This window comes from Myotis yumanensis, unplaced genomic scaffold (genome assembly GCF_028538775.1).
Source record: "Myotis yumanensis isolate MYYU_CA2020_CCGP unplaced genomic scaffold, mMyoYum1.0.hap1 SCAF_7, whole genome shotgun sequence".
NCBI classification, from domain to species: domain Eukaryota; kingdom Metazoa; phylum Chordata; class Mammalia; order Chiroptera; family Vespertilionidae; genus Myotis; species Myotis yumanensis.
Genome location: NW_027223758.1, coordinates 12,862,467 through 12,874,879, shown reverse-complemented (window position 1 = coordinate 12,874,879; position 12,413 = coordinate 12,862,467). Strand labels below are relative to the sequence as shown.

The 12,413-nt window shown below is 43.6% G+C and overlaps 1 protein-coding gene and 1 pseudogene across 6 annotated transcripts in view; one reads left to right on the top strand and one right to left on the bottom strand.

The window, feature by feature from the left end:
* Positions 1 to 6,350: 6,350 nt before the first annotated feature.
* The window catches only part of STAU1 (staufen double-stranded RNA binding protein 1), a 63,378-nt gene continuing 57,315 nt past the window's right edge, over positions 6,351 to 12,413 (bottom strand). For all 6 annotated transcript variants that reach the window (XM_070419792.1, XM_070419794.1, XM_070419790.1 and 3 more), the window contains 5 exons: positions 10,934 to 11,009; positions 10,400 to 10,719; positions 8,389 to 8,511; positions 7,607 to 7,692; positions 6,351 to 6,819 (listed from right to left, as the gene is read on the bottom strand). In XM_070419792.1, the coding sequence (XP_070275893.1) occupies positions 6,804 to 6,819; positions 7,607 to 7,692; positions 8,389 to 8,511; positions 10,400 to 10,719; positions 10,934 to 11,009 (621 nt within the window). In that variant the 3' untranslated portion in view covers positions 6,351 to 6,803. The remainder of the gene's footprint in view (positions 6,820 to 7,606; positions 7,693 to 8,388; positions 8,512 to 10,399; positions 10,720 to 10,933; positions 11,010 to 12,413) is intronic.
* LOC139014808 (U2 spliceosomal RNA) lies at positions 12,001 to 12,145 on the top strand (annotated as a pseudogene).

Below are 12,413 nucleotides of genomic sequence, written 5' to 3'. Positions count from 1 at the left end.
TTATTTGGCAATGTAAGTAATCACTGGGGTGACTTGCCAAAAAGTGCACATTTCATAGTTTTAAACCTGTAATCAGCAATTTAAAAAAGCCCTAAACTTAATGTATCTAAGGACAGGTTTTTGGTGCTCTCTGATACTTTTATAATGAATTTCTTTAAATACTTTTTTCCTCTCTCGGACACCATAAAAATCCTTATTTCTAAGTAATTCACTCAGAATACTTGTCTTTTTGCAAGGGAACATTAATACTCTTCTTTGGCGTTGCTGTATGATATGTGTGGTGGGGGAAAGCAGCGATGAACTACATGAAATCATTTACCTGTTTCTGGCTTTCCTCCCTTATAAACTGGATGATGTGAGAGAAAAACTTGGTAATGGGGAGGCACTGTCTATGTGAAAAAAGCCCCAATAGACAGGTCAAGGCAAAAGTTTCTTGGTCCCCAGGAGACCTATTGGAGAGTGGGAAACACGAGAGGAGGCTTATTTACCTTGGACCGGGAGAACATGCCCATCTTCTCACAGTTAAGAGTCAGCCCTGTGCATCTGGAGAGGAGGGCAATTGCTGTTCTGAGGAACCTGGGTTCTGGAGTAAACAGCAGCTGAGAAGACATCCTGACCGTCTCCAAGTGGGTTTGCAGGGGAAGAAGGGAGTCCAGGTCCTGCCACTCGCAGGCAGAGCAACCTTAGTGTCCTAGGAGCCCCGTACCTGAAGTCCTGGAACCAACCCTACACAGAGAGCATCCTTTGTTGAGACTACAGATTTCAGGATGGAACGATGGAAGAAGTCCCTGAGAAGGTGCCTGCTGAGCACCCTGGCCAGTCAGTGAGGCTCCAAAACCTTTCCAAGGAGGACTTGCAGTCAAAAGGGTGAAGAAGGTAGACACTGTGCCCACCTTCTCCCACAACCACATCCAAATTACAACTAAATTATAGAACCACCACCTGAAGACTAGATGAATAAAAGTCCCCTCAAGATACGAAGAAGGAACAAGGATGAGACTAGTAGGAGGGCAGAGACATGAGTGGGAAGGCCCCACATGTGACAAGAATCAGGAGGAGTATCTCATCTGTGGAGGGGTACCCACACCAGACTCCAGGATTTTTTTTTTTTAATTAAAAAAAAATATATATTTTTTTTATTGACTTGAGAGGAAGGGAGAGATAGAAACATCAGTGATGAAAGAGAATCATTAATCAGCTGCCTCCTGCACACCCCTGACCAGAATTGAACCCAGGACCCTTCAGTCGATAGGCCGATGCTCCGCTGAGCAATACCAGCCAGGGCTACCAGACTAGCTTGAAAAGCTCCAAGGGCCGATGGGGAGGAAGTGAATTGACTAGCTTCAGGGCAGCTTCTGAGGACAGAAGCAAAGGCAGGCACCACTGATCCTTTGTTAACAGGCTCAGGCTTGTGCCCATCAGCTCTCCATTAACCTAACACTGATCTATGCTCCAACTTGCATTCCCAAGCCACTTCAAGCAGCTTTTCCACACAAGTGTCCTTCCTCCGTGGTGCTATGGACATTACTAAAATCTCTCAAAGGCCCCCAAACAAGCTACTAGCCTCAGAATACCCTGAACCTCTGGCTAAGCAGCCCCAAGCCTGGCATGAGAGGCAATGAGTCTCACCTTGCACAGGAACTTCCATCAGGTGGTCCTGAGTCCGATACTCGTGGCAACCAGCCTTGCTTTGCAGCATAGCCTCACTCCAGAGCCTCCCAATCCCAGGACCAACCTTAGATCACTTTGTAGCTCCCACCTGGCAGCCCCCACGTCAGGCACAAACAGCCGCAGACTTTGACCTATGCTGGAGTCCCTCCTAAGGCACTAGAACTAATGCAGCTGGTGGTTAGCTGCAGAACACATCAGAACAACGCCCCTAGCCAGCTCCGCAAACGACACACCTGAAGGTTGGACGTGGTTGGCACCAGAACTCCACTAAAGCAACACACTCAATGGGATCAACCCCCACCTCACAGCTAGTCAGCTGGAAGGTCACTTCCACCCACTGACATGCCAATGGAAATCAAGGCTCAACTGCAACAGGAGGGTGCACACAAAAGAGCACCAGACTCAGGTGCCAGGGAGACTGAGCCTTTGGGCCTCACAAAATGCCTGCTACATCAAGACTGGGAAATGTAGCAGATCTACCTGTCACACAGAAACAGAGGGAAATGAGAAGAAGAAGCAGCATGTCCCAAATGAAAGAACAACAACAAAGTCAAAATGGCTACAGGATTTTCAATGAGCTTAGGAGAAGAATAGGTGAACTAGGTGAGAATAACAAAGAGACGTCATAAATAGAATCAGAAATGAAGAATATGTCAGAGAGAATCAACAGCAGATTACATGAAGCAGAAAGACAAATGGCAGCTGGAAGACAAATAACAGAAAATACCCAATCAGAACAGAAAAAAAAAGATAGTTTAAGGGACCTCTGGGACAAGATCAACCGCAAATACACAATTATAAAGGCAGTTGCTTCAGAAGAATTCTGAAGAAGTGACAAGTGATAGAGGATTCTGATTCTTGCTCCAAAGGGGAACCAACTGCCCACTAATCAATCCATCACAGCAATATCGAAGGTCAGAGAAAGAGATTCCCACTGTTTGACAGCCTAAGGAAGTGGGGACATTGATGGTGGTGGAAGGCTGGATCCAGCAGGGCTGGAGCAGGCAGGAAGAGGCCAGCAGACCCGATCCTGCCTACACCCTGCCAAGCACCAGGTGCTCAGAGCATACCTCACAGTCCAGCTTTAGAATGGATACACCATTGCAAGTGCACTGCACACTTGCAAATTTTTCACAATTTACTTTTAAATTTAAAAATCATTTTTAAAATTGCCACTATACAAATACTGCTTAACTGTTGTCACTGCAAGACGAGTGGGTATTTCCGTCTCAGTAGGTTTTGATTAATATTTGTGAAAGAATGTACAAAGGAAGTATTTTTAAAATATTAGTTATGAAGCACATTAAGCAAAGCAGAACCAATTTTCTACGTTATACATAATCTAAGTTATACATAATTTTTGCTAATAAAATTGGGATGCCATTTAAAGTACAGTCTGATTAAAATACGGTGTTTTAAAAATGATAGTTTCAAATGTATATTCTATACACAGTGACAAAGGAATTCCAAGAAAATAAATGGTGTTTTCAGGAATTGAAACCTATACCACTCCTCAATGCAGAAGTGCTTGACAAATCATTTATGGATTTGGAAATTTCAAGTAAGTTTTTTGTCTGTTTTTACGGGCAAAAAGATATTTAGGCACTAAAACCGAAGATGGTAGTTAGAGAAGTTTCTAAAGGTAAGTTACATGCAAGCAAACAAAAAACTATACATCTCCATTCTCAGGTTTATTCCCTGGATGGTCATATTCTAGCTCATGTTAGCTCTTACACAGCAAACATCAGCATATTGCTTCTTGGGAATGGCTGATTTCCTGTTGATCACACCCATCCCACCTACCTCAGCAGACCTTGGAATCCAAGTCAAGGAGGCTGTCACTGGGCATTCACCCTGCAAAGCCACACACATATTAGCTCAGTGCCCTATGGAAAGACAATTCAGAAGTAACACTTTCTAAGACTAAAAAACAAACAAAACCCCCACCTATAGGGAAATCATCTTCACTTGTTAACATCTTGTGATCAGAGGAACCTGACAAAGTTGGCACACCACTCTGGGGTGATGGGTTCCAAGCTTGTCTATCCCAAGGACCTTTGAGGATTAGTTGCTCTACAAATCCTAAGTCTTACTGTGGCTGACTCACAGCACCTTTGATAATTTTAGACCTGCCTCTCTGGTCCCTTCCTGTCTGCTTTTCTTCCTCTATTCTGAATACCAGGACTGCATATATATATTACTCCAAGAGCAGAAATACCTAGTTTGAGCTTAAATGTTCTTGCCACTCTGAGAGAGATCATGTTGGGGTAAAACAGTGCAAATTCCCAGGACCTCTCAAAGCTCATGGAGACAGAGGTACTACAGAATGAATGAGCCTTCAGCAGATGCCTGTTCAGAGGCAAGCCTGGTTTGAAAATTTACACAGAACATTCAAGGATGTCCCATCTAAACATCTTTCCAAAGCAGCCAAAGGAACCCAGAAATCCTTCCTGACCACATCCATGATGTTAAGTGGAAATGTTTCCCTTTTGGAGTGCTGTCATTGAAGGCCAACTGGAAACAGCCACTAGAAGTTCTGAATTCTAAGACTATTCTGTCTTGTCACCTGTGTGTATACTGTGAGGCACAGGCACTGCACCCTCAACAGACACCTAAGAACACGGCATGCTTGGTAGGTTGCAGGTGGAGGAGGTGGTTTGCAAGGCTGGGAGATTGGCTATAATCTCCATGCTGAAGAAAGTACTAAGAATAGACGGGAAAGGTTGTGAAGAACCCGGAGTTGCTGGAGGTATCAGTATAAATGTGTGGCTTTTACCTCGTATGCATATACGCCTAAGCCATGGTGCAGATGGGTGGAGAGGGCCTGGGACAGGGGCCGGAGGTGGGCTGGAAGGGATCAATGGGGGAAAGGACATATGTAATACTTTCAACAATAAGTATTTTTTTAAATAAATGCATGGCTTTTAAATATACATACAAATAAGTAGGTATGTGTATACACACACACACAATACATATTTCCTAGCTGCCTTTCTCAGAGGGCCTAGAAACAACACCCCAGTAGCAACGAGTGCCCCAAGCACCTAGATCTTGGTTTCTAAATGCTGTCATTGAAAGGGACCAGGGCTCCTTGGAGAAAAGGCTACATCTAGGATTGGGGAAGGGAAAGTGTCTTTTCCTTTTACTGCCTTTCTGTCGGTAGTGTTGGATCCCCTCTACTCAGCGTTTTACTATAACCTTCTTACCACTTTTGGTTATTCTGGCAGTCCAATCCATAGGCTGGTTTTATAGTGAACAACCTTTTGAACATCTAAAATTAAGAGAGCAAACCACCAGCCCCCTCCTCAGCTCGGCTAGAAAGCAATGGCTCACCTTGACTCCTCTGTGAGAACACCTGAGAAAGTGGAGACTCGTGGTGTCAGAAAGTCTCCTCCAGGTCATCTTTGGGTAACAATGTCAGGCTCAGATGAGAGGCGTCTCCCTTCACCCGGGAGATGTCATTTCAATCAAAAGAAAATAGTGAAACTAAGAATGTGTATCTCTTTTAGAAGCAATGCAAACGCCTCCCTGCCCTCCCCCCACTTCTGTGCCCTCGCTCACATCTTCCCTTAAGTTACTGCTCAACAGGACCAAAGAATTTATTAGTAGCTGTTTATTGATCAACGGTTTGATATAAAGTTATTTCAGATCTTCAGAATTTGCCCAAATGGAATCACAAGCATTACAAAGTTTTCTTTTTCCCTTAAAAAAAGGATAGGGGGCAGGTTGGGAGTACTAGCAGTAGTGACATTTGAGAATAAATTAACAAAAAAAAATTTAGTCTTATCATTTATTGGTGACAAACACTAAGTTTTACTTACATTCCATGGGGAGAAAAATTCCAGCGTAAACAATGAATCGAAGCAGTACTTAACTTGCAAGCTACCGTGCTTTCCATCTGGACCATGGGTAGGACCTTACCGCACACATTTCTGTGCACAGTAACAACATCAAAAGCAACAGTTTAAGAAATAAACATAGGTAAGTCATTTCTTTTCAGCCCTACATGGAGATGTAATCAACAGTATAAAGCACTCAGGAAAACCAATCTGCAATTTTATATGTACTACATGGAGATCATATCCTGTAGTGTAGTGAAAGCTGTGTGTCCTCAAGAGCCATATGTATATACACACAATTTTAACAACCTTTAAAACAAAGATCAAAGTTCATTTAAGTCCTGTTGCATTAAAAATGAAATAGCAAAGGAGCCAAATGATTGTTTAAAGTTTAAAATTCCTAAATTGTCCAATTTATACAACTTTGGGAGACTTCATCAAGATTTCTGAGAAATCCAGGACTGTTTCAGCTAAACCAGAGGGCAGACAATTTGCATCACTGAAATGGTCCTGGGTTAGTCCAATAAAATAAAAATGTATAACCATATACACATGGATTTAATCTTTGCCGGTTAGATTATTGATAAAGTCAGTCTCAGAAAAGTTTCTAAACTGTGCGATGTAACTAGATACAATTGAGAAACTCAAATGAAAATTTATATAGTGTCATTTCAATGGAAAGAAAATAATGAAACAGAATATGTATCTCTTTTGGAAAAGAAAGCAGTGGTGATGGTGATGGTGTAGGTACCACAGAAGGTGATGGCCAACACGCTACAAAGATTAGTTTGCGCTGAGTAGGAAGCATTTGATTTTTCTCTGGTGCTTTCAGCTCTGGGCCGGCTGGTCCAAGGCCTCTTTCTGGCATGGGTGTCCAGGATTTGTCCCAAAGTGTTTGAGTGAGCCAGTTTGAGAAGGGGTCGTGCTTTCTGCTTTCTTTTTCTTCTTTCACACAGCAAAAAAAATACAAACAAAAATGCACCTCAAAACCAAGCAATGAGGTGCCTAGGGCATAGACCTGCTGGTTTCCAATTGAGCCAGGGCTGCTTGGCAGGCCCCATCTTCTCTTCCCCTACAGCAGCTGCTGCTGTGTGAGGACAAACCATAGCACACGTGAGCACAGCCATGGCCACCTCCTTGCATTCCCGCCTTCGTCACCACTGCCGTCTCCAGTTCTTTACCCATCATGTCTCTCGGCCCACTGGAGGTATCAGAAATTCCAAATTTTCAAAGCAGTTTCAGTATTTTCAGTATATGTTGGGGATTTTACAATGGTTCATGGCCAGAAGGGATTCAGCACCTCCCACACCTTTAAGGAAGAAAAATGAAAATGACACTAGTTTTGAAACTTAAGAGAATTACACTCATGATAAAAAAACAAACAACAAACACAGATAATGAAGCCCAAAAACACAGGCCCTAGTTTATGATAATTGGATTACAGTAAAGTTTTCACAGGATATACTGTCAAATGAAAAAAGCAAGGAGGAGAATGTGTGCATGGTATGTTATCTCGGGGGGGAAAGGAGGAAAATAAGAAATATATAATTTGCATAAAGAATGAAGTATCCATACATAAGAAATGTGACTTCTAGGTAGGGGGTGGGGATAATGAGATGGATGGGGACAGCATGAGGGCAAGAGTTATCACAGCATATCTTTTAAAATTATTTTGACTTTGGAAACGTGAATGTATTAACTATTCAAAATTAAATTAAAAAAAAAAAAAGTGGAGCTGGGCCAGTGTGACTCAGTGGTTGAGCACTGACCCATGAACCAGGAGGTCACGGTTCTATTCCTGGTCAGGGCACTTGCCCGGGTTATGGGCTTGATCCCCTGTAGAGGGTGTGCAGGCGGCAGCCAACCAAGGATTTTCTCTCATCATTGACGTTGCTCTCCCTCTGTCTTCCTCTCTCTGAAATCAATGATAATGTATTTTTTAAAAAGTGGAGTTCTTTGCCCCAGACTTGGGAAGCTTTCTAGAGAACAGGACAGGAAGGGACTGAGGCAAATGTTTCACTACTGAGTTGAGCAGACAGTTTTTATTTAATGCAACAAGGACAGAACTGCCTTTCCATGTAAATCAGCTCACTCACACAGACATTGGTCCATTTCCTGTTCTTGGCATCTCTGTACTTTGTTGGTCCAACTCAGACAGCAACTTTAAAATATTCAGTGCAGCCTAACGGAACAAAAAGAAAAGTCTGACCTTAGCCACTGCTCGAGACCACAGCATAAGACACTGACTAGGGAGGGGAGAGATTTTCCTATTGCCCAACAAAGAGGTGGTCCCACTAAATAAACTTCTTCTTTAATGTTTGAACTTTTAATTTAAAATTTACATTATTAAATCACCTGTTAATTTTATTATATATTTCCTTCTAGTATTTTTAACCTTGTAACGGGACTGTTATATCCTGCTATAAACCAAAAACCAATCATATTTCCTTGTTAGAATACATTATCGTTGGAGACATTAATTTGATGGATGCATTATATTCCATTAGGTCAATATGCCAAAGTTTATGCAGATAAATCAATTTCTTTTCTATTTTAGTATTTCTTATAACAAAAGTTTCCCCTGAACAGAATACCAAAGTAAGGGGCTTTCTACAGCTGCCAGAACTTGGGCCTGCAATACCTGCTCCTGGTAAGAGGTGGACTAAATATGGTATTTGGAAGAGGTCCAGGATCCAAGGTCCACAAGGGAAGGGTTGGCTAGAGCTGATGAGTTCTCATAAACATAATGTGAAATCAATCAGGGAAACTAAGGAAAAAATCTTCAGAAGTATGTCTAGAGTCTGTTGGAGACCCCTTTACCTATCTTTCTGAGACCAGTAACAGGGTGGAACCAGACCCCCAGTGAGGGAGAACATACCATGTCATGGCAGGACTCCAAATCCTTTCCAATACCGTGGCTGATCAGAGGTGGCTGAGAGGAGCAATTGATAAGAGATACAAACTCGTTCTTGTTGTTTTTGGGGAAGTCTTTGTATTCAACCTAAGGAGGAAAAGAAAACTGAGGCAAGGGTAGGGAAGTATGCATATGAACTGGACCGTGGCTCTGGGCCCAGCAACGAGGGAAATAACACTTCTCTCTCCCTGGTCTCAGCGCCTGACATGCTCAGTCAGCACAAAAGACGGCCAGGGGCCTGCTACTGAGGAGGGCCTGGGGCTGCAGGCAGAGCATGGCCAGTTCCCAGGAACCTAGATATCTACTCAAAAACCCGTCTGACAACCCCGGTCAGGTTGAAACGGCCCCCGTGAGGTAGGGACGACCCCGGTGAGGTTGAAACGGCCCCCGTGAGGTAGGGACGACCCCAGTCAGGTCGAAACGGCCCCGGCGTGGTAGGGACGACCCCGGTGAGGTTGAAACAGCCCCCGTGAGGTAGGGACGACCCCAGTCAGGTCGAAACGGCCCCGGCGTGGTAGGGACAACCCCGGTCAGGTTGAAACGGCCCCCGTGAGGTAGGGACGACCCCGGTGAGGTTGAAACGGCCCCCCGTGAGGTAGGGACGACCCCAGTCAGGTCGAAACGGCCCCGGCGTGGTAGGGACAACCCCGGTCAGGTTGAAACGGCCCCCGTGAGGTAGGGACGACCCCAGTCAGGTCGAAACGGCCCCGGTGTGGTAGGGACAACCCCGGTCAGGTTGAAACAGCCCCGGTGTGGTAGCGACAACCCCAGTCAGGTTGAAACGGCCCTGGTGTGGTAGGGACGACCCCGGTGAGGTTGAAACGGCCCCCGTGAGGTAGGGACGACCCCGGTGAGGTTGAAACGGCCCTGGTGAGGCTCAGACGGCCCTGGTGAGGTTGAGACTACTCCAGTGAGGTTGGGACAAATAAAGGGGACCAGTATGGACTGATGAACAGGTGTAGATACAGAAGCAGAGCAACATTGAACAGAAGGTTAAACTACAATGGGGAGCCTGGGGAGGGTTGGGGGGGGATTAAGAGACCAACTGAAGGACTTATATGCATGCATATAAGATTAACCAATGGACACAAGACACGGGGCGGGGGGGGCGGGGGGTAGGGGCCGGGGGAATGTCATGGGGGGGAAATAGGAGACATATGTAATACTCTTTGTAATACTTTAAGAAATAAAAATTATAAAAAAAAAAAAAAAAAAAAAAAAAAACCCGTCTGAAAGAAGCCATGTCCTTCCCGACCAGGCAGAAAGGGGCAGCACAATGACTGTGTTCTCACTGAAATCTACATTCTTACCGACCACTAGGTCAGAGGCTTTGTTATTATTATGGTTGGCTTGGATAGTTAAAATTTTATTACCAAAAGTCACGGATTTTCTTTTACCAGACAGGCTTGTAATACTTTCCATACCTTTCTACCCTTCCTCAGGATGACCCCTTTACCATGCTTGCCTTACCCACCCCCTAGGCAACTTGATTTAAAGAAAAAGGTACAGCTCTGGCTGGTGTAGTTCTGTTGGCTAGGCGTTATCCAGTCGATCTAAGGTGGCCAGTTCGATTCCCGGTCAGGGCACATTCTGGGTTGCAGGCTCAGAGGCAGCTGATTGATGTTTTTCTCTCTCCCACTTAAAAGTCAATACAAAATCTTAAAAAAAAAAAAAAAAAAAAAAGCCTGGCATGGCTCCACGGTTGAGCATCGACCTATCAGGGCATATAACAAGGTTGTAGGCATAATCCCCAGTGGGGGGGTGTAAGAGGCAACCAATCAATGATTCTCTCATCATTGATGCTTCTATCTATCTCTCCCTCTCCTTTCCTCTCTGAAATCAATAAAAATTTATTTGTAAACAAATCTTAAAAAAACAAACAAAACAAGAACAAGGTGCAAAGCTTGTTTTCTGAGAGAAACCCAAAGATGACTGCACTGAGGTACAGACTACACGGCTCAGGCTTAGCAGTTACCTGGAATCCCTGGACTCTAGAAAGATAATCCAACTGCTCAGAGGGTCTTGTGAGAGGTCCATGGGGTACGTGGCCTGAAGAGATGTTATTCTTTAAAATGGTCTCAGCTGTGGGCGAGGTGCCCCCATATAACAATTCGCGGGCTATCATGGCAGTTACTGTGGCCTTGGCAGGATTCGGAGCTGCCCGGGTAAAATCTTTGGTGTGATGTCCTTGACTGACTCCTACGGCCTGGGCAACCTCGGGCACCATAGGAAGAATTCCAGCAGGCAGCTGCTGATGACTAAGATAAGGCATCCTAAACTCGTCCTCTTTATTGCCTAGAAAGGGACATACAGACGAATCAATGCGAGTGCACACACACTGCCTGCCTGGAAAGACCTCACCCCGGCCTACTCTCAGTGCACACATTGGCACACAATGACACAGAACTGAAACACATTGTAAATCATTCACTGGGCACCTGCTATTACCAGGAACCATGCAAATCCCAGAATCACATTCAGATTGAAACAAAATTAACATCACACTTACTAGTCCCATTTTCATCTCCAGAGACAGGTTCAAAAAAGGTTACTTTTCTTCCATCCCCTGGTTTCTTTATCGGTGTCTTTAAAACAAACAAACAAACAAAAGGCTATGAGTATAAACAAAACTGTTGAAAAATTACTTCTTCTCTCTAAAAAAATTATGAATTCCAACCAGCATAATCTTTGATTTTTACACTTTAGGAATCTGAGGAGGCAATCAGCAGGAACCTCCCCCCAAAGCCTGAGCACCAGTTTGCTTTTGCCACCCAGCAAGCCTTAAGGCAAAGCCTGTGCTCCCCCGCAGTGTACAGACCCGCCCATGCCAGCCGGCCCATGAGAGCATCTAACAGTGCACCGGACTAAACGTTGACCCTCCGTCTGCGCTCACAGGAAGAGAGGGGAACATTAAACCAGAAAAAGAAGATACAAGATTGGCAGAGCCCAAGGTGGAGAAAGGCACTTTAAACAAGCTACACAATATTTCTTGGAGCTAAAATCCAATTAAGAGATAAGGTGACATTTCTGTATATTGACAAACTTACGGGGAAATGTTACTAGATAAAAATGTTGTCAAACACAAGGTCTCCTTTCTGAGAAGGTAAGGTACCCGAAAGCCAAGTCTAGGATCTACACAGATTCTCTGATGAGTATTTGGGGTCCCACTTATTAACTATGTGGCCACAGTGGGTGCCACTTCTCACCACTGATACAACTAACCGGCAAAGGTGAATGAATCAGTCCTGGGTTTTTCATGTTTATTCCAATAGGAGCTTTCAGTAACTAGAGACAAGGTCAGTCAAGGTTAAGGGTAGTGCTTAACAGTCTTAGCAGAAGTAAAATTTTCAATATAAGATTAGTTTTATATAGTTTTAAATTTATAAAGAAACTAGTGGCCTGGTGCATGGATTCGTGCATACTGAAAGGAAATTAATTAGAAGAAATATTTTAATATCGCTATTTGCCCTTTCTCTATAATAGAAGTGTCAGAGATGAAAATTAGTAGAATGTATATAAAAATATATAAATTGGTTAATACACAACATAACGAAGACATGATATAAAGACAACAAAATCGCTTCTCGGCCTTTTGGCTAAGATCAAGTGTAGTATCTGTTCTTATCAGTTTAAAGACAACAAAAACATGATATAAAAACATTGATAAAAGCAATGACTGATAAATTGATTAAACTTATTCTAATATCTTCCTGTACACATTAAAAGTAAAAACACTTTCAGAGTGCTTGACTAATTTCCCTTGTGATGAAGTATTTACAACTTTAATGTCACAAGCTCTTCAAACTCGAGAGAAAGCAACATATAACTGACCACATCCGAAAACAGGTTCAGGTAGGAATATTCCTACTCTGTCTAGAGTTTGTCCTTGCGATTTATTAATAGTCATCGCAAATGCTGGCATCACAAGAAACTGTCTTCGAAATAATTTAAATGGGAGGCCAGTGTCAAAGGGGGACAAATCAATTCTT